Here is a 20,515-nt window from a genome sequence, read left to right as displayed (position 1 = left end):
AATATTATACTATTATACAGCTATGGCACCCATTATTCCAAAAAAGCTTGGGACCTGGGGCTTTCTGAACAAGGTGTCTTTCCACAATTTGTAACTTTACCAAAAAATATAATTTAAACATTAAATTTTACCACCAATATGAATTATTTATATCTTAGTCGGGATCAAGTACAAGGTTCTGTTTTATTATTACAGAAAACAAGTAAATCATTTTTTAAAAATTTTAATTATTTGATTAACATATAGTTAGTGGGAGATGGCCTTCCCGTGCTTTAGAACTTTCTGGATAATGGGTTTTCAGATAACCTGTATTTTGCATGATTCTAATAAAGAAAGAGAAATTCTATAAAGGATTTAAGTCAGAATGTAGAATTGTTGAGAACCATGTAATATCCACCTTACGGAAGGGTTGAAAATGAAATTGATCCTTGCAAGCCTTTATGAATACTTTCTACATTTTCTACAGGGTAAGTTGCAAAGAAAGGCAGACTTGATGTCTTATTCTTTAGAGGAATAATCTGAGAAGCAGTGCTGGCAGAAATGTGCATTTGATCTTGGCCTTTTTTGCACAGCCTTTTATGGAAAGAGGAAAATGGCAGCTGCAAAGCAATTCTAGTATAGTTTGAGTGGATTAGTGCTAATCCTTCTATTTACAGACATATACTGTATCTAAGGCTTCAACCGCCACATATAGAAGCTTCTCATTAAAATTAAAAATGTTCCGAAAAGAACCACTCACTCATCATAGGTTACAGTTTCAGCTGCAAATTCTCTATTGAATTGTTAATGCTTTATGGCTTTCTTTTCTTATTCTCTCATGTTCCTGCTGATGACTTTTTGCCTTAAGAAAATGAAAGTCGGAATGTGTGCTGTGGGAAAAAAATGGCTCCTTTATTTCATTGCATTGTTTGAGCTATTTGATACGAGCATTATTTTTTTATTAAGCAGCATTGATTGAGAAGCTCTGACATTTTCAATTACTCATAGTAGGGCTGCATGTTGGCACGGTCACAAGCTAATAAAAGCCTAGATTAATCCTGCATTTTTGGGGCATTGTTTCATGGCAAACACACCATCATGGCCATTATGAAAAAGATACCATTGCCTTCATATTACAGCACAGGCTATTCTAGGCTGGTAGGGTGTCACTTTATATTTTCTTCTGGCCACCATTTTTAATAAGCAGATTGAATTGAATGGATCTCATATTTCACAATGTCATTTATTACCTACAGTAAAACATCTAGTATGTTATAGATTCAGCTCTGGCATAAGAGAGCAATGGGAAATCTGAGCAATGCTGCTGATATAATATTTGAATAATTTATAAATTACTAAATTAATTTATTATGTAAACAGAAAAATCCAGGGGTGATTTACTGAGAGCCGAGTAGGGTGCAAAGTCCAAAAACAGATCCAAGATTCCCTGACCCACAGTTATCACCCTGCAAGTTCCTGCTTTCACCTTATAAATACACAGCTACCCCCATCCCTTCCCTTAACTTGTACAGGCTACAGTGGAGCAATGTATTTACAACCTGCCCTATAACTAGTGGTGAGCACAAGGTTGGCCTGCACCCGCCTTCGCCCAGTGATGGATTTCCAGTACCGACCTAGGTGCACAGCCCAGACCTGGGGTCATAGCAAATGACCACTCCTTTTTTACATTTACAAATAACAGTGATAATTGCCAAATTACTTTCCAGAGGTAAATGTGACACAACAGTACTTGAGAGCTCATAGACAGATAGTTCAAATATTGTAATATGGTTTATAAGAAAACACGGTTTTTGTTTTAAGGGAACACATGCTCATAAAAGTTGTAAAAAGTTCATGTTCATGCAACGTTCTTATCTACAACATAATTCATAGGACACCAAAACTGTTTATGGTTAAAGAGGATGTTTATTTTTTTTTTATCTTAGTTATTTATGTTTTGTGTTTTTTAAAGGGATTCTGTCATGATTTTTATGGTGTAAAATTTTTTATGATTTTTCTGTTTCTTGAATTTTTCACTGTTTTGCAAATTTTTCCGCAAAGCGAGACGGGACAGATTTGCTTATCGCTACTTATTTTTTTTCCAGGCCCTTTGTTATTGATCTTTCATTTTGACATCCAAACTTTTACCCTGCTAGCAACCAGATAACAGTTGAAAATGCAAAAGTCAAATAAGAAAAAAAAGTCAATATATAGAAAATGATCTTAGAATACTGCATACATCATATTAATGTTAAATATTAGCTCTGTATAAAGACATTTTTAGGAACACTTTACTGTACATCCTACAATTCAGTTTGCAATATGCACTCTGATCCACATTGGTGCAGCTGTGATTGCCCTGTGCTGATGCAGTGGTGTAACTGTAAGGTGTTACTGGGCCCCACAGCAAATTCAATTTAGGGGCCCTCTGTAGTTTCGCCCCTGTGCTGATGGTTGCCTGCAAATATACATGTTTGTATGTATGTTTAAAGGGAGATTTAGTGCTGGACAGTAAATTTGTTAAGACAGCGGTGCTGCTAAATCTCTGTTAAAGCGCAAAAGAATAAACATGGAGTATTATAGGGTCAGCAGTTATAAGCTATAGATGCAGGGCCACACACATAGGCTGGTTTTAGACCAGTTTATATGATCATTGTCTGGATCTTACCAAAACTCAAGTAAGATATATAACTGGGCTAATGATTGTTTATGTGATTTATTTTACATACATATACATAATTATACAGATAATATATATTTTTTTTTTAAGTTTTAAACCATTTCGTTGTTTTAGAGCTACAGCTAATTCAAAATTATTGGGGTTATACAGGTATGGGATCCCTTATCCGGAAACCAGTTATCCAGAAAGTTCCAAATTATGGAGAGGCCATCTCCCATAGACTCTATTATAAGCAAATAATTCTAATTTTAAAAATGATTTCTGTTTTCTCTGTAAATATAAAACAGTACCACAATGGTGGTTGCCCCCAATACGCAAAATGCAGGGAATGTGTTTAGCAACAAGTATTTTGATAAATGCCTTTGTAACTGAGAATTTCTACGTAGAGTAACAGTGCCAAATAAGAAACACCACTTTAGATCAGTTCCTTCTTTCCTCTTTGCAGCATAGACATGTCACAAAAGCAGCAAACAAAAAGCCCATTTTGAAAATGATGCAAGAATAAATCATTGTTATAAATTAGAATTTACACTGAAATCTATAAATATATATATACTAACAGAAATGTGAAATTTATGAGCACATGAAAATAACTGTAAACATTTTTTCCACTTAATCTGATACAGTTTTATATATTGATTTTGCTATAAAATACTGCTTCATCCTACCTTGGTTTTAAATGATTATTATACAAATTATTGCTCGCCAGCTTTTTATGCTTAACATTGCAGTAGAGGCCAACAATGAGAAATGTTTTCTTACCTTAACTAGATAGACTTGGCAGTCACTTGCATAATCATACTCAAGTCCATCAAATGTGTAATAATGCCGGTCCCCATACACAGTACAAACTGATGGGCAGGGGTAACTGGTACAGTTGAAGAGCCCCCTTCTGCAAACACTGCAAATAGAGATAGCATTGCATGAAGTACTCTGTGGTTCTGCCCAAAGTTATAGGACATAATAGGGGTCATTTTTCAAATCCCCTGAAGCAATTGCTACAGCACTTAATGTCTGACATAGCAGGGATAAGCACAGGGCCATGTTGCATTGTGCCATCACTTGTACATCTGAATAATGACTAAAGGGATGCCCAAATACCTTCTCAAGCCCACCCCCCATGAAGACAGCTCCATTCTAAAAGCCTAAAGAGCTACACCTATGGGTATGAAATACAGGACAGGGTGCAAAAATCTTTCTTGCATTATGCCCCCTCTGGCACTTAAGTGTCAGCGGTTGCTGCCCTTACCTAGCAATCATTGTTTCAGCTTCCAAACTCAGAAGCCAGGATAAAAGTAAAACACTAGTGAAAGTACCTACCATGTATAACAGGGTGTAGAGATCACTTCTCCTGACAGATATTCTCTGTCTTTCCATGTACATGGGCAGCTATCTGGTACATAACATTTCCCTTTGTGCTCTGCCATTCTTTGTAATAGAGAATAATTAAAAACATAAATTAATGCGGAACAAGAATTAAACATCCCAAACACAGTGTTAACAGGTTACAAACTTTTTATTATCCATATATTCATATATACAAAGTTTTTCACCTCTCTTGCTTGATCTCTAAATATTTATAATGGTGCTGGGGATAGCTATTAAGTCTCTAGGTGTTTATGATTTCAAATGTGATTTGGAAGCCTGAGTCAGAGCAGGGGTAGCTGTTTCTAACTATCGTGGCAGAGTATAGAACAAATATATAATGTTATCAAAGGTTACAGCATGCCAGATACCAGCAGCTTGCTGTGGTTTAGCAGCACTGGGTCTTGAATTTGAACCTCCCCTAAAACTGATTCTTTTGCGCCCCCTAGCTCTCCAAAGTAGGCATTCCAAACAATTACAAATGCAAGAGGATTGCTTCCTAGGAGCACTTCATCAGTTTTATTGTTTAACATATGAAGATGCTGGGGGTCATTTATAAAGTTCACGCAGTTGATATCATTTTCGCAAACGGTTGTTTGAGCACGTTTTCCCCTAAAAGCTTGGTGGTGCTGTGCCTGCCTTTCCTTTTTTTGCAAATTGCAGTGAAATGCAAATTGGAGACAAAAATTAGCAAATGAGATAGCGATTTGCATGAGCATGCCCTCTGTGCGCGTTTATTATGCGTGAATATAGCAACGGTTTTCTCTTTGCAAACATAAATTTGCGAAATCAGTTTAGTGAGTATTTTTTCCTCCACTAAAGTTGTGGCGTAACTCGGACATAGAGTGTGCGGATACATATTCACAATTTGTTAATATTCTATATTTAGAAAGCTTTAAGCACATTCGCACTGCAAATAAAAATTTCGCAATTATGTTTGCACATAAAATGCACCAGTCTTGCTTTATAAATGTGAACATGGGCAAGGCAAATATGTTCACTGCACAAATTTTCTAAATGACCCCCACTGTGCTTGCTTGCAAATACAACACTATAACCAAAGGGTTGGCTTGGATATTCGGTTAGAAAAATATACCGAGCATTCTGGTCGGTGTACATAAGCACTAGTCCTTTTTCAGCAGACTCCACTTGCCTAGTGTTCCATTAACTTTTTGTAAGTGTGATTCAGTTGGATTGTAAAAAGCAGTGAGAGTTTAGTACCTACCCTGCTGGACAAATACATCCACTGGCACAAGGTGGGGAGGGCACACATGTAAAGTTCATAGCCAGATTGGCACAAGTGGCTTCACAGTTAACCCCAGCTGATGGGAAACCAGGTATGGGGTTTCTGCAATCAAAATATATTTTTCCATCTGGACATGTGTGGCCTTCAGTTAAAGAGAAAAAACAAACAGTTTGCTTTTGAAACATATATATATTAGGAGTAATAATTCAATGATAGTTACTATTATTGAGGGTAGTTATAACAGGATCACTGCAGTATATCCACCTTACACAGAACATGCATTATTGCTATTTATTTAGTGCAAATATGGTTGTTTTAAATACATGACATATTAGAAATCTAGAAACCATTTAATCATCTACTAAGTTTTGAGTTGAATTGCTACTCAATTAAAAAGAATTCTTACTGAATATGAACATCTGACTATAGGCAGGTCCTGAATCGACTCCTCCTGATATTTTAGTCAGTGGCCATGAAAAGCCATAGACTGATGTTACGTAAGTAAATATCCATTAGCCACTGAAAGCAGCCCACAGTAGAATAAACCCACATAACTTAATATCCTTATCTTAAACACCCTGTGCCACACCAGAGATTAGCCATGTATCCTTCTGATTACCCCAACTAAACTGAGTACTGAGACTTCCCCCACACACCCACGTATGCTTTAGCCTTATTACACCCCCACGTATGCTTTAGCCTTATTAGCCTCACACCCCCACGTATGCTTTAGCCTTATTAGCCTCCCTGTTACGATGACCACCCTACAATGGCAACTGCCTACTGACCTTTAAAGGAACAGTAAAACCAAAAAATTCAAGTGTATAAAAGAAATTCCAATATAATGTACTGCTGCCCTGCACTGGTACAACTGGGGTGTTTGCCTCAGAAACACTACTATGGTTTATATAAAGAATGCAGCTGTGTAGCCATGGGGGCAGCCATTCAAAGGAGAAAAGGCACAGGCACTTAGCAGATAACGGATAAGCTCTGTAGAATACAATAGTGTTTTATCTGTTATCTACTATGTAACCTGTGCCTTTTCTCCTTTTTCCAGCTTGAATGGCTGCCCCCAGGGCTACACAGCAGCTTATTTATATAAACTATAGTAGTGTTACTGTAGCAAACACACAACTTTTACCAGTGCAGGGCAACAATACATTATATTTCTTTTACTTTAAATCTCTTCAATTTTTTGGTGTTACTGTTCCTTTAAACCCCTCAATAAAAATGTGGTTTATTGCAAAAAAAGGGTGTAAAAACTGGTTTAAAATGAATGACATATTTAAATGCTCCATTGTTGTGCTTAATTAATGCCATGCACCATGACTTTAGAAATTAGCCATTTAAAAGAATTTGGCTTGGTTTTTATAGTATTTATAGTAACAGCATAATTTGGTGTAACCCAATGAAATAAATGAGACAAATGTAGAAATTTTACACCAAAAATGTTGGATCTTTATGGTGAAATTTAGAATCATTATTCTCCATTAATATAAACATGTATGTAGTAAATGTGCAGCAAAATATGCTTACCTGCTATGGATGTAGCTGTTTCAGTACATTTCATTGTTCCATTCAAACACTGGCTAGCATAAAAAGGGAATATCTTTATTTCTGTAAGGTTATGTAATGCATTGTTGTTAAAGAGCTAATGGTAAGTGTGCATTGAATCTAGCAAAATCATCTGGAATCACCAAAAGTGCTAAATGCTATGATTTTCGGTAACTAGAATCAGTTAGAATACCTTGTGTCCATACTGTGAGAAGGCCACAAATACAAAGCACAGTGGAGTGCTTCAGATGCAAATAAATACAGAAACTGCATTATTTTTCTGTATTTAGCATGACTGCATGCAGTGTATTTATATTGTGTATTTATATAAATATTGTATTTATATTGTTATAAATAATAACAGAACAGACATGAGTAATACATTCAAGAAGGACAAGCATTTACATCAGCCACATGTTTCCTGCTTCACTGTGTATAGTACACAGCCAGTCACAGTTACACAAAGGGAGAGGGGAAAGTTCTAAAATTGCTACACAAATATTAAAGCATATACAGAAATAGCACAAATATTTTTTAAATATAATTGATTAATCATGTTTAGCTGAGATTTTCTCATTTTTAATCAGTATAAACCATTCTCTGTTCTTAAGTGTGTAATCCCTAGAAAGCCAAACCTAGGGGCCCATACATTAAACCACGATAGAGTAAGAATGAGAATTTTTTTTATTTTTTATAATTTATAGAACTTTTAGTATTGACAATGATATTTTCATTAATTTCCGTGACTTTTTTGTGGTTTGCGTCAATTTCTGTGTCAAAATCGTATTTGTCCCAACGACTACGAACATTTCGGAATTCATTCATGCTTTGGTAAGCTTTGGACTATCTTTTGGCCAGGTTGGAGCTGTAGAGTGCCATTGAGTCCTACGGAAGGCTTCTAAAATCATGCACTGAAGTTACGATAGTTCGAATACAAAAATTTTGTAACTTTTAGATCACAACCACGATATTTTTGTACGACCAGAAATTATCGTGGTCACAAATTTTTTCCAATCATACTTTTAACGATCCGAAATTCGTGCTTTATTGAATAGGCCCCAAAGTGTTTGTAACAATATTATATTTATTTGCAGTAGGCTACTACTCAGTTTTACTTCATTCTTAAGTGTACCACAAATACATGTATACGTCACCATGAAACATTAGTCTGAATCTTACCAAGACCCAGCATGCCTCATCATAACTTCCCCTGGGTGAAAAATTCTGCCTCTGTAGTAGCATCTACAGCTGGATCTGTTGGATAAAAGCATTTGTTAATATGTTAAAGCTCTAAGCTCTACCATATCTGTAGATATGCACCATAGCAAGTGCCACATCTCTTCAATGTTACCCATTACCTCATAATTTCCAAGCTCCTATAGATCTGCAACTCTTTGGGCTAGAGTTATTGAAAGGTGAAACAGAGTTTTCACAGGTTGCCAAAGGGGAAAACAATGAGGGAAAGTAGGGGGTTATGTAATAAATGGTTCAAAGTTTGCTACAGGTCTAATCACCTATATCTACCAATCATCAGGTATCATTTACTGGTCATACTGTTAAAAGCAAACTTTTTACTGGTTTACTGCACCTTGACAAAAATAATATAGCTGATTTATCAAAACAGAGCCAATCTGCATCTGGGCAGTAACCCAAAACAGCCAATCAAGTTTTTGTTTTCATTGTTCTACTTTCAGGTGTCTGAAGAGTAGCCCTGGGTTACTAACTAAGTACAACTTTGCCCAGTGTTTACATATGGGGGACACTCAGTTCATCCTATGATAAATATGCCCAGAAATCATAGTTTGCCGCCAAAGATTTTAACTAAATCAGTGTGTTTCATAGCATGTGTGTTCCATAGCATGTATTACTACTGGTAACTGGTGGAGCACAGGCACTGTACTTAGCAAAAATATAGTCAGGATACTGCTATACTGGTAGCAACACATTCCAGATTAGTAGCAGTACCAGTAGTGAAACCAAAATGTACCGTACCTCTGTCACAATCACTTTCCATAGACAGAAGCTTAGGCTGCATGGCTACCTAGGCCAAACTGTCCCGTGCTCTTAAAGCAACTTTAGGGCACTAAACCTCATGCCTCAGCTCTGGATTTACATCCAACTTCATACCTCTATATGTCTATAGAGCTCTGATCAAGGATCAATAGAGAAAAAAGGGTAGGGCAAGGACAGACTGTGGAGAGATTTAAGGTTTTTAGGTTTTTTAGGTTGGTTATTTATGGAGATAAATATATTTCTTTCTTTCTCTGAGGAGCACCACTTGGAATTGCCTGATGTAACAAATTACATCTAGGTCTCGGGTAACTGCTTAAAAATTCCTCCTTTCGCATTTTAGGGCTATCACACAGGATCACCACATTGAGAGGAGTGAAGCAGTGAAGCCCCTAAGGGAAATTAAAGATTCTATAACTTCTCATTATTTATTGGGCCTCCCACTTTGTGGACCTTTGTGTACTTGAAATGCCAGCTGAGAAATGAGACATCTTTATAGATATTATTATAAAAAATAACACAAAGTATAGCTAATCTTTGACATAAAAGCAAAAGATTTTCCGGTAAAAATCCTGATTGCCCAATGCATAAATGGCTTCCTGTTCTTCATTCATACTTAAAAAGCACAATGTCCACACAACAGAAGATTGATTACACCCAACAGGAGGCATTTATCTATTTTAGATAACAAGATGACAGACAGAGCCCTAGTAGCCAGGATTCATACTGGATTATTGTTTTGTATGTTGTATTAAGTTTTACAGAAGATTTATGTCCTATTGTTAATGCAAATGTTGAGACTGATATGAAAATCCAATGTACTTACATTCCAACACAAAAATTTACTGACTCATCAAAGTATTTTCCTTCAGGGCAGTTGCATCCCTCAACACATTCATCACTACAGACTTCTCCAGATGTAAGAGAACCACAAGTCCGGCCACAGAATGAGGTGCACTGGTGGTATACCATTCCATGAAGGCATACGACCCCTGAAGGACAAAATATTGTGTTGAATTTACAGCTCACAATGCGGACATCACAACACTGATGTCAGCATTGTGGCAAAAAAAGCACGGTATGCCTCTTTCCATCACTTTGGGACTTCCTGCCTTGTGTCTTTTCTTTGTAGCTACTTTAACTGTTTTATATGTCTTACAAGGGGAGCCTGTGTTTTGCAGTGATGATTATTTGGAAATAGAGAATATGCTTGTCCAGTAAGAAAGCTTTTATGAGAGATGATTTTTTTGAGGCAGAAGGTTTTCATAGGATGGCTGTTAGAAAGCTTTGGGCAAGAATGCCATTTGTGGAGAAGCATTTCTTGCAAGGTAATACTGGGCAGTTGAAGCTGGAAGTTAATAAAAATAATAAATATATATATGGTATTCAATAATATGATATTCAATAAATTACACTATATGGCTAAATATATCCAGACACCTGCCTGCCCAACATCTCATACTTAAAAGGTAAAAAATGCAAATTCAATTTTGTTGCTATAACAATTTCTACTGACTGGGAAGGCTTTCCAGTAGATATTGGAACATCATTGATGGGATTTGGTTCAGCCACAAGAGAATTAGTGAGGTTGGGCACAAATGTTGGGAGATCCCCTTTAGAATAACTGCTGATGCTACTTTACAATCACAGTTGAAGTCTAGGAGTGTAGAAATATGGAATCCTATTTACTACATGTGTGGTAGGGTAGACAGTACAAAAACGGCCACAACCTGCCATGTTTTTGCACTATGCACCCTGCTCTGCACCCTTAATGAGTACCATAGACCTGCAACTGCCCCCGATAATACAGAGTTGCCTCTGCATTTAGCAGCACTGTATTAATGAGGGGTGGGAAGGCTTTTATCCTTCCCTGCCCTAATCCTCCCTTAACTTGCACAGGTCAGGCCTGTTCTTAACAATTCTGGCTGTTTTGCAGTTTGCACACTGCATTCCTATGAGTAAAAGATCGCTTATATGTATTACTATACTGAATCGAGTTTCAAGAATTAGCAGTTGATGGAACGATACAATGCTTATAAATTTAATTCCAGTTGTAAAAATGTTTCTTTTTTATTTTACTTACCACAGAAAGAAACTTGAGATCTGAAATTCACCGTGACCCCATGCTTGTTGCAGATGTAGGCATAATGGGCAAGGGCATTGCAAAGACAGCTGCTTCCACATTTGCATGCATCAAACCGACATAACTGGTAATATTGCCCTGGGTTCACATATGTATGACAAGGTGCAAACAGCTCTTGATTTATGACATCACAGTGCGCAGCATAACCAACTGCAAAAAAAGCAAAATCTTATATGGCACAGGTTGTACTATGTTACCATGAAGAGTAGCACACAAATAGCATTCCAGCAGGAGGCAGTGGACAAAAGACAAAAACAGGGGAGACGGCAAGTAGAATTTACATGCCAAGCAACACAGCACAGAAGGGGATGACAATAAGAATTTCAATTTAGCATATCTTCTGTACCTCCTGCATAATATTAATAATGGCTTATTAGGATCTTAATTTATGCTGCAAAGATTAAAATATGGATCACTGATGTTTGCAAAATTTTCTTGTATTCATTAGAGAAAACATTAAACGTATTTTTTTTGGTATGCCATCCAGTCTACAGTTTGATTCCACTCATATTGTACCAAGGCAAGAATTGTTTCAACGGAATATAAATTAAAGAGGAAAATTACCATAGAATGAAAATGGGATTCTGGACCCTATATCGTCAGCTTTTATTTACCTGATTGTGTTCAGCAAACTTCTATGGACCACCAGTTAGATAAAAAGATCTCAAATAGCTTTTACAGTCCACCAATTTTATACTTACCCTGCTTTGCTTACATTTTTGAACTCCACAATTACAGATCGACATTTACACTGCCTCTTCTCTAACCCAGTGATGGATTATAATAGGGACAATTAGGGTGGTCAAGTTCTGAGTTTGGCTTTAGTCTATATAGCTGTTTACAATGATCCACTATATCTAATATTAGACAAATAACTATGACAAAAAAAATGACATCTCTGCATGGCAACTGTACATATGTGCCCCAAGCTATATACATGATGCTCCACTTTTGCTCCACCTTTGCCATTGTTTACTATCAACCGCTCTCAAGAGTAGGTAATCAAATATATTGTGATGTGATGGTATTTGAAATACCTCACATTCCATCTGTGCAATACCACAATGATGTCCTCACCTGCACTCATTCAAGTCATGGAAGCTACAGCCTGTGTAATATTAGGACAGAAACATGATGCCCAGGGCACACTATATTTGGATGCTAAACTCTAAAGAAGGCACTTTTGACATCTCTGTTAAGGAAGCCTCTCTGCCAGAGCCAAAACACAGTGCCACGGTCTGAAAATTGAACATACTGACAAGGCTAGCATTAACTCATATGTTCATATGTCATATGTTCGGATTTACCATTTTGGATATTTATGTCACATGGATCCACTACTGGGATGTTGACTGGTGTTAGACAAGCAGATGATATCTTCCAGGCATTAGCATGGAGCTGTGGAGTTCCTTCGATCATCCCTGCCGGAGACCTATTAAACACAGAGACAGTTTTCTTTCACAAACACATTGAATCTAAAATGTAATACTGTGCAAAATATGTCACAATTAAAACTCTGACAAGATGATTAGGCATGATTAAGTGCTAGATTAGCATAAAAACACGTTAGGCTGCATACATGGGGTATGATTTTTTAATGGATTATAATAAAGATTTATATTTTTAATTTTTGATTCTTTGCATTCTTAATCTTTATATATTGCATTATTGTCCTCTTTTGGTCACTAGAGGGCTTTGTCTGCAACATGTATAATACTAACTTTATTTACTTTGATTGAATTTTTTTTCCTAGTTTGGCTATTTTTTGGAATGTTTAACTTGTTTTTACCTGAAATTTGGTGGGACATGCAGTGATTTTTTTTATATACCATACCATCTGTATTAATTCCCTACATGTGTCTATATGTATATTTCTATAGTATTGGAAATTTACTTTACATCAAAATATAAATGACTAACAGTTTTCATAATATCGTTATAAATATCTGAATGGAATGTACCCAAAAGAGTGGTCTAATGGAGCTGTATGTGGACAGTAATGAGTTACAGGAAGCTACTAGCCACAAGCCGAAGATCTACTGGTAAGTAACTATCTATCTTTTGGACACCCCTGAATGTAAAAATGAAGTCTTATTGCAGGTTCATACCACTATAACAATATTATTTATGGTTAATTATAATCTTACAGTTGGGATCTTATAAATGTAATAAATCATGGCTTATATTGTATACATAATAGATATCACACTGGAGTTAGATGATGACAGTTGACGTTATTATAGCATTTGGTACAGATGTTCTCAGTAGTTTTAAATAACCCTATTATATGGAACAGAATGTATACCATAACTATGTACACTAGGAGGGAAAAACAAGTGAAGAAGGGGATCAGGGATATCTTGTGTATTGTTGTTGAATATGGACTACAACAGTTCCACGCATAAAATCACAGGCATATTTAAAACAAGAGGAGTCTTTACCTTATTAACCACACTTTGATTTTACCAGCCTAACTTAGATTTATAAACAAATACTTACAAAAAATCATCTCTTAAGTTGCCGTTAAATGTTCCGCAAAGGCCCAAGGTTCTTCTTCTCCAGGCACTACTTGCTTTTATATAAAGTCTGTCACCACCCTTAGAAAATTGTATTCTTACACCAAATTTAGTTTTCACTTGCACAAACATTGATGACAGATTCCGTACTTCAATCTCTCCTAAATAGGGTGTGAGGACAAAAACAAAATAGATTTCTATAATAATATGAAACAAAAACTAGTACCGTGTTAGCCAGTGTCAAATATATTAAAAAAACACAAATACAAGAGTATTGTAGAAATGACACCTATATTGGCTAACAATAAAAATACATTGCAAGCTTTTAGAGCTCTAAGGCCCCTTTGTCAGGCAAAATACAAATGAAAGCTGGAATGGCACAACATATATACTGTTAGATCAGAGAGAAGTGTTCGTAACCAATTAATTAGGTTGTGGAAAAAATAATGCAATTTGTTAGCAACTTATTATGTGACAAAACAACAAATCCGAATGCAAAAATATGCCATCTAAAGCCTGACATGTAGAAGTTAATGGCTGGTGGCCTTTTTACAACTGGAAGATCTTTCTTTGCTTCATGGTTTTAGAGGTGTTCGGGTTTTTTCGATGCTTGCATTTGTGTGACAATACAAAAAAGTTGTGGGTTTTCATATTTTTTTCTGCATCTTTTTTATTTTAATTTGGATCTTTTAATAAATAAAATTTGTTGTTTTAGCAAAAATGGGTTTAGTTGTAGTTTCAAAAACCAGTAAAAACAACAAAAATCAAAATGTTGATAAATGGGCCTCCTAATATCTGAAAATGTCTGAAAGTTAATTCCACGTTCTTTCCCCTCATTTTAAACATGAATAAAGTTGGGAGATTTTACTAATTTTTATTAAATCTATAAATATTACTTTCAGAACCGACTTACCATTTATAATGAAACCCTGATTAGAACCATACTGAACTTCTCCATCTCTGAAAAGTGTCACTTGTTTATTTATGTCTTCATCAATCACAAGTGTAATTGACTGGATGCAGGCATGGTCATAATTCTAAAACAGCAAAAGAATAGTTAAGTCTCTTTATCTAGCTTTATCAGCAATTTGGCTGCACATGAGGCAGGTGACATGTATGGCCTAAAGCACCATCAGCTCATTTATTAAGGACTAGGCTCAAGTGCAGGAGTGCAAAGAACTCACAAACTTGCTGCCCTTGAAGCCCATATTGAAAAACATTTATGTAGCAGTGCAACTGTGCTGTGTGATTTGTGCCCTGCTAGACCAGGGATCCCCAACCTTTTTACCCATGAGCCCAGTGCTGCCTTAAATCGGAATTACTGATCTTGAGCAAGAGGCAGAGCACAACACTTACATGCATAAGAAATCCCTGTATCAAACACCTCCCATAAGCAGTGACAGGACTCTCTAGTGCCTTTCTTATAATATAAAATACATTAGGACTGGCCATATTGTCATTTACTTTAGGTGTTGGGTAAATAATAACCAAATCAAAGTTTATCCATATTTGTAGTTATTATTCTAAACAATTATGGATTATCTTGTTTGAAGAGGGGGGTAGTTTTGTGTCACTTTACTTACTGATTAAAACAAGAGTACACTATTTATCACCAAATATCACTATGGGGGAGATTTATTAAGACACGATTGCTCGGAGCGTACTTTAGCCGTTTTTTTCGCTTTTTTCGACTTTTCCGTATGCTTGCGCAAAAAATTTAGAATGATTCTGCCGCTGTTTACAAATGTTTAGTACGAAAATTTCGTGACTTTCGGATCGCCAATACGATATTATCGTGACTAATAGGATTTTTTCATAAGCATTTTCATGATATTTGCAAACTTCAGAAATTATCGTATCCAATCCGAATTTTTCCCATTCGGGATTCGAACTTGTGTTTTAATGAATCGGCCCCTATGTATACAGCAGATTTATTTGCATTATAATTTAGACAAATAGTGGCCACTGTTTCATCTGTCGACTGATAAAATGTCACTCTTACTCTTCACCATCACCATGGCAGCTCTTACACCAATTAATAAATGTATATAAGGGAAAATTTAAATCAATACTTACCGAAATTTTCCTTTCCTGGTTACTATGGGCAGCCTTCACACCTATGGGTTTCCCCGCCCTCCAACCACTGATAGGACAGAAAACTCCAATTAACCCCTTACCCCTGCATATAACCTTCCCCCTCCCGTCAGGTCATGTCTTTGCGTCCGAGCCTGAACCTTAGGGGGGAGTCGGTGTGAAGGCTGCCCATAGTAACCAGGAAAGGAAAATTTCGGTAAGTATTGATTTAAATTTTCCCTTTTCCCTGGTCACTATGGCAGCCTACACACCTATGAGTCAATACCCAAGCAGTTAGAAAGGGTGGGTTAAAACAGAGTAAACACTTTATATGCAGAAACACAAAAATAAATTTATTTAGGCATTGCCGTTGCCACACACAGCCTCCAACACTCTATTTCCAAACTCTTTCTGCGGTTTGGTCTGCACATCCACTCGATAGTGCTTTAAGAATGTTCTGGCCGAACTCCATGATGCCGTCTTACAGATCTGGTCTGCCGACACCTGTGCCTGAAACGCCCAAGAAGTACTTAGAGCTCTTGTAGAGTGTGCCCGCACCCCCTTAGGAAATTGTTCTCTTTGGTTCTGGTATGCCAATCTTATACAATTGACTATCCACCTACTGATGGTGGGAACTGAGGCTGCTTGACCTCTCCTGTTACCGTTAGGAATAACAAAAAGTCTATCTGACTTTCTCCAAGTCTTTGTTCGCTTTAAGTAGACAGTCACCATTCTGACCATGTCTAACGCGTGCCACCTCTTTTCTTGTTCCGATGTATAATCCGAAAAGAAGGAAGGCAAAACTGTCTCCTGATTGAGATGGAAAGTTTTAACTACCTTAGGCAGGTATTCAGTTACTGCTCTCATGATTACTTTATCCTGTTGGATAATAGTGAATGGTGGCACCGCTGATAATGCTTGTAGGTCACTCACTCGTCTAGCAGATACTACTGCTGTTAGAAAGACAATTTTTAATGTTAGGAACATGTCAGATGTTTCCTCCAAAGGTTCAAAGGGTTTTGAAGTTAAAGCTTCCAACACTAGTTGTAAGTCCCATACTGCTGACAAAGTTCTGTTTGGAGGTCTCAAATGCATAACTCCAGTCAAAAACTTAATTATTTTTGGGTCCTTTGCCCACTGCGTCTCTGTTAAAGCTGAAATTGCTGAAACTTGTAATTTTAATGTCCTTTAGCTTAAAGATTTCTCAAATTCAGCCTGGAGAAAATCCAGAACATGTATAACTGACAAATTTTCCAATGTTATGTCTTTCTGTTGCAGCCATGGTAGAAATACTTTCCAAACTCTATCATACGTTTTATTTGTAGACGTCTTTCTGGCTGCTAACATGGTGTCTATTACTGAGGCAGACATGCCTTCGGTGACTAGTCTTTGCCTCTCAATCTCCAAGCCTTCAGGGCTAATGTTTGCGGAGCTGGATGTAGGATTGGCCCTTGACTCAATAAGTCTTTTCTGGATTGCAGCTTCAGAGGTTTGTCCACTAGCATGGATCTGAGAAGTGGATACCATTGCCTCCTTGGCCAATCCGGAAGGATTGCTATTACCTCCGCTCTGTCTGCCCTTATCTTTCTCTAGACTCTTGAAATTAACGGAATTGGTGGGAATAGAGTCAGACAGAGTCCTGTGCTCCAATTCTGTATCAAGGCATCTTTGGTTCTTGAAAAGAACTGTCTCACCTTGCAATTGGTTGGGGATGCCATTAGGTCTTTCTCTGGCCAACCCCACTTGTCTACTATTTGAAGAAATATCTGCTGATTCAATTCCCACCCATGACTGTTTACCGTCACTCTGCTCAGAAAATCTGCTGCCACATTCTGCATTCCCGGAACATGTATCGCTGATATGTTCTCCAGGTATGTCTCTGCCCATTGCATAATTGGCCGAAGCTCCTTCATTAGACTTTGACTGCGTGTACCCCCTTGTATCTTCAGGTAAGCTACTGCTACCACATTGTCTGATCTTACTAGCAACGATGTCCCTTTTAGATGATTGGCCAGCATCTGAACTGCTTTCCATACCGCTCTTAATTCCAGGATGTTTGCTGTAAGAACTTGTTCCTCTCTGGACCATCTTCCCTGTATGCCCTTTTCCTCCACATGAGCTCCCCATCCTCTGGGGCTGGAGTCTGTCGTCAAAACCTTCCATTGAACATCCTTCAATGTTTGGCCTCTGGACAAATTGGCATCTTTTAACCACCACGACATTTCTACTTTCACTTGTTGATCTATGTGAATCGTCTGATTCCAATCCTGCTTCCGTCTCTTCCATTGCCTCAAAAAGGCTGTTTGAAGTGGCCTGGTATGCCATCTTGCCCACACTACCATGGGTGCCGTTGAATTCAGCAACCCTAAAACACTGCTGACCTCTCTTGCTGACATTGAGTCTTTCTTCAATAATTTGGATATCACCATCCTTATCTTGTCCTTCTTTTCTTGTGGTAATGTGACTATCGCTCAAGCGGTTTGGAATCTTGCTCCTAGGTAGACCAAATCCTGTGTTGGGTCTAACTGGCTCTTTTGCAGATTCAACACCCAGCCATGGTGCTGCAATGTCCTTATGACCATCTCTCTGTGGTATAGTAGGAGCTCCACCTTTCTGGCCTTGAGCAAGATGTCGTCTAAGTAATGGTAAATTAATAAACCTTGTCTCCTTAATAGTGCTATTAGCGGCTGTAGGACCTTCGTAAACACTCTCGGGGAGGTTGCTAGTCCAAATGGTAGACATGTGAACTGGTAATGTAGATTGTGATCTATGGCAAATCTCAGGAACCTCTGATGTGTGGTTGCTACGGGAACATGGAGGTACGCATCTTTTAGATCTACTGACAAGAGCCAATCTTTCGGCCGTATTTCCTTTACTATTGAAAATATAGATTCCATCCTGAACGTCTTTATTTGTAAAAATGAATTTATTGGCCTTAGATCCAACACTGGCCGAAAATCCCCTGTCTTCTTTTTCAGCATAAACAAGATGGAGTAGATACCTTTTCCCCAATACTTCTGCGGTACTGGACTTATTGCTCCATCTATTAGGAGTTGTTGCACATATGAAATCATTATCTCTTTCCTTTCCACTTGAAGAGGAATCTGTGAGATCACGAACAAATTTTGTTTTGGAGTTTTCTTGAACTCCAAATAATAACCTTCTCTTATCGTCTGAAGAACCCAGTGATCCGAAATGGACTTTGCCCAAACCTCTATGAAGTGTTGAAGTCTCCTGGGTATTTGTGAAGCTTGTCAGACTGTTTTTCTTGAGAATCTTGCATTTTCTGTCTTTGGCTTCTGCATTCTGAACAACGCTGACTGACCACCTCTCCATTGTGATCTCCTATCCTGCCCGGATACTCTAGGCTTCTGCTCTGTTCTAAAAACAGCTTTGTTCCGAAAGGACCGACGATCTTCCCCGGTTTCTGAAAACCTTGCAGTTCTTCTTTCCTGGGGAAGAAAAACACTTTTACCGCCCGTAACCTTCTTAATGATGTCATCCAATTTTGGCCCAAACAGCATTTGGCCCTCGAATGGCAGATTACACAAATTCATCTTAGAGGCTTTGTCCGCGTTCCATGCTCGTAGCCATAAAGCTCTCCTTGCTGCCACCGATAAAGCCATGGCTCTTGAAGAGGATCTTACCAAATCCACTGAAGATTCTGTGAGGAAATCTGTCGCCAATCTCATCTCTGCGAGCGCATCAATTATATCTCTTCTATCCACCCCATCTCTTAATGCTGAATCGATATTTTGCAGCCACATCTGCATTGCTCTTGACACTGATGTAAGTGCTAACGCTGGTCTACAAGTCGCTCCCAATGCTAGATAGGATTTTTTCAGAGATGCTTCCATTTTTCTATCCATTGGATTTAGGAAAGATACCACATCCTCTACCGGCAACAAAGTTTTCCTTGAAAGTCGTGAAACCGCTGCATCTACTTTTGGTGCTTTATCCCAAATTTGTTCCTCTTCCGCTGGAAATGGATACAACTTTTGAACTTTTGAAGGTATCGGGAACTTCGCGTCAGTTTTCTCCCACTCCTTCACTATTACTTCTTTAATTGTCTCATGTAATGGAAAAGTAGATTTTTCTTTCTTGAGGAATTTAAATGGATTAGCGGATGATTGTTGAGCCTCCACTTTCTCTGGTAAACTCAATTGGGACCTAATGGCTTTGATTAGCGGTTCTACCAATGACATATCAAATGAAGAATAAGTTTCTTCCTCCATCCTGTCTTCCCTTTCAGAATCTTCTCTGTCCTCCTCCCTTGAGGATTCAATACTTTCTTCACGTATTGGATTCTGTACAACATCTTCTCTGGAGCGTTTGGCTGATTTTAAACACTCTGCCACAGCTTCCTTTATCCACTTCATTACTTTTGATGTATCAGCAGCTGCATCTCCTGACAATCTCCGTGTGCATCTTTGGCATAATTTTAAATGCTTCATTGCTGGATTCTCACACGCCACACATACTTTATGCTTCTCTTTACTAGTTCTTTTTCTGGGGGGGGGACACACTGAAAGAAATAAATAGCACGCATTATAGCATAAGCACTCTTTTCCTGCCTAAACACACTACAGCACTGTGACTCACCTCCTATCATCATTGGCAGCATTATCTGGGCTACTAGGCACGTGGTCTTCCATCCCTGTCTAAACAAATAATGCCAAGACTACTTAATGATTGAAACACAAGCCCAAAAATTTTCCCCAAATAAGGCCAAAAACTCACCAGCACAGACCAAAATAGAGCCACTCTGCTAAGAAACGCTGCAAACACCACGCTGCCAAGTCCGGAAGCGCCGGCGCTAAGTTTGGAACGCATATATGCGTTCCACCGACGTCACTTTCCCTTCGCGCCATAGCCGACGCTACCCGGAAGGAGGAAGTTTTCGCGCATGCGCAGTACTAGCTTATGCGTTCCAGCCTGGAACGCTCTCG

The 20,515-nt window shown here is 37.9% G+C and overlaps 1 protein-coding gene across 1 annotated transcript in view; it reads right to left on the bottom strand.

The window, feature by feature from the left end:
* otogl (otogelin like) overlaps positions 1 to 20,515 on the bottom strand; it is an 89,449-nt gene that overhangs the window by 49,468 nt on the left and 19,466 nt on the right. Inside the window, exons 16-25 of the mRNA XM_031898881.1 lie at positions 14,407 to 14,530; positions 13,477 to 13,654; positions 12,285 to 12,409; positions 10,918 to 11,127; positions 9,661 to 9,826; positions 8,004 to 8,078; positions 6,807 to 6,859; positions 5,250 to 5,412; positions 3,980 to 4,087; positions 3,422 to 3,560 (exon numbers count right to left, since the gene is read on the bottom strand). Coding sequence (XP_031754741.1) covers positions 3,422 to 3,560; positions 3,980 to 4,087; positions 5,250 to 5,412; positions 6,807 to 6,859; positions 8,004 to 8,078; positions 9,661 to 9,826; positions 10,918 to 11,127; positions 12,285 to 12,409; positions 13,477 to 13,654; positions 14,407 to 14,530 — 1,341 coding nt within the window. The remainder of the gene's footprint in view (positions 1 to 3,421; positions 3,561 to 3,979; positions 4,088 to 5,249; positions 5,413 to 6,806; positions 6,860 to 8,003; positions 8,079 to 9,660; positions 9,827 to 10,917; positions 11,128 to 12,284; positions 12,410 to 13,476; positions 13,655 to 14,406; positions 14,531 to 20,515) is intronic.

The sequence above is a fragment of the Xenopus tropicalis genome, chromosome 3, assembly GCF_000004195.4.
Source record: "Xenopus tropicalis strain Nigerian chromosome 3, UCB_Xtro_10.0, whole genome shotgun sequence".
Taxonomy (NCBI): domain Eukaryota; kingdom Metazoa; phylum Chordata; class Amphibia; order Anura; family Pipidae; genus Xenopus; species Xenopus tropicalis.
This window is presented reverse-complemented; position numbering and strand designations above follow the sequence as displayed.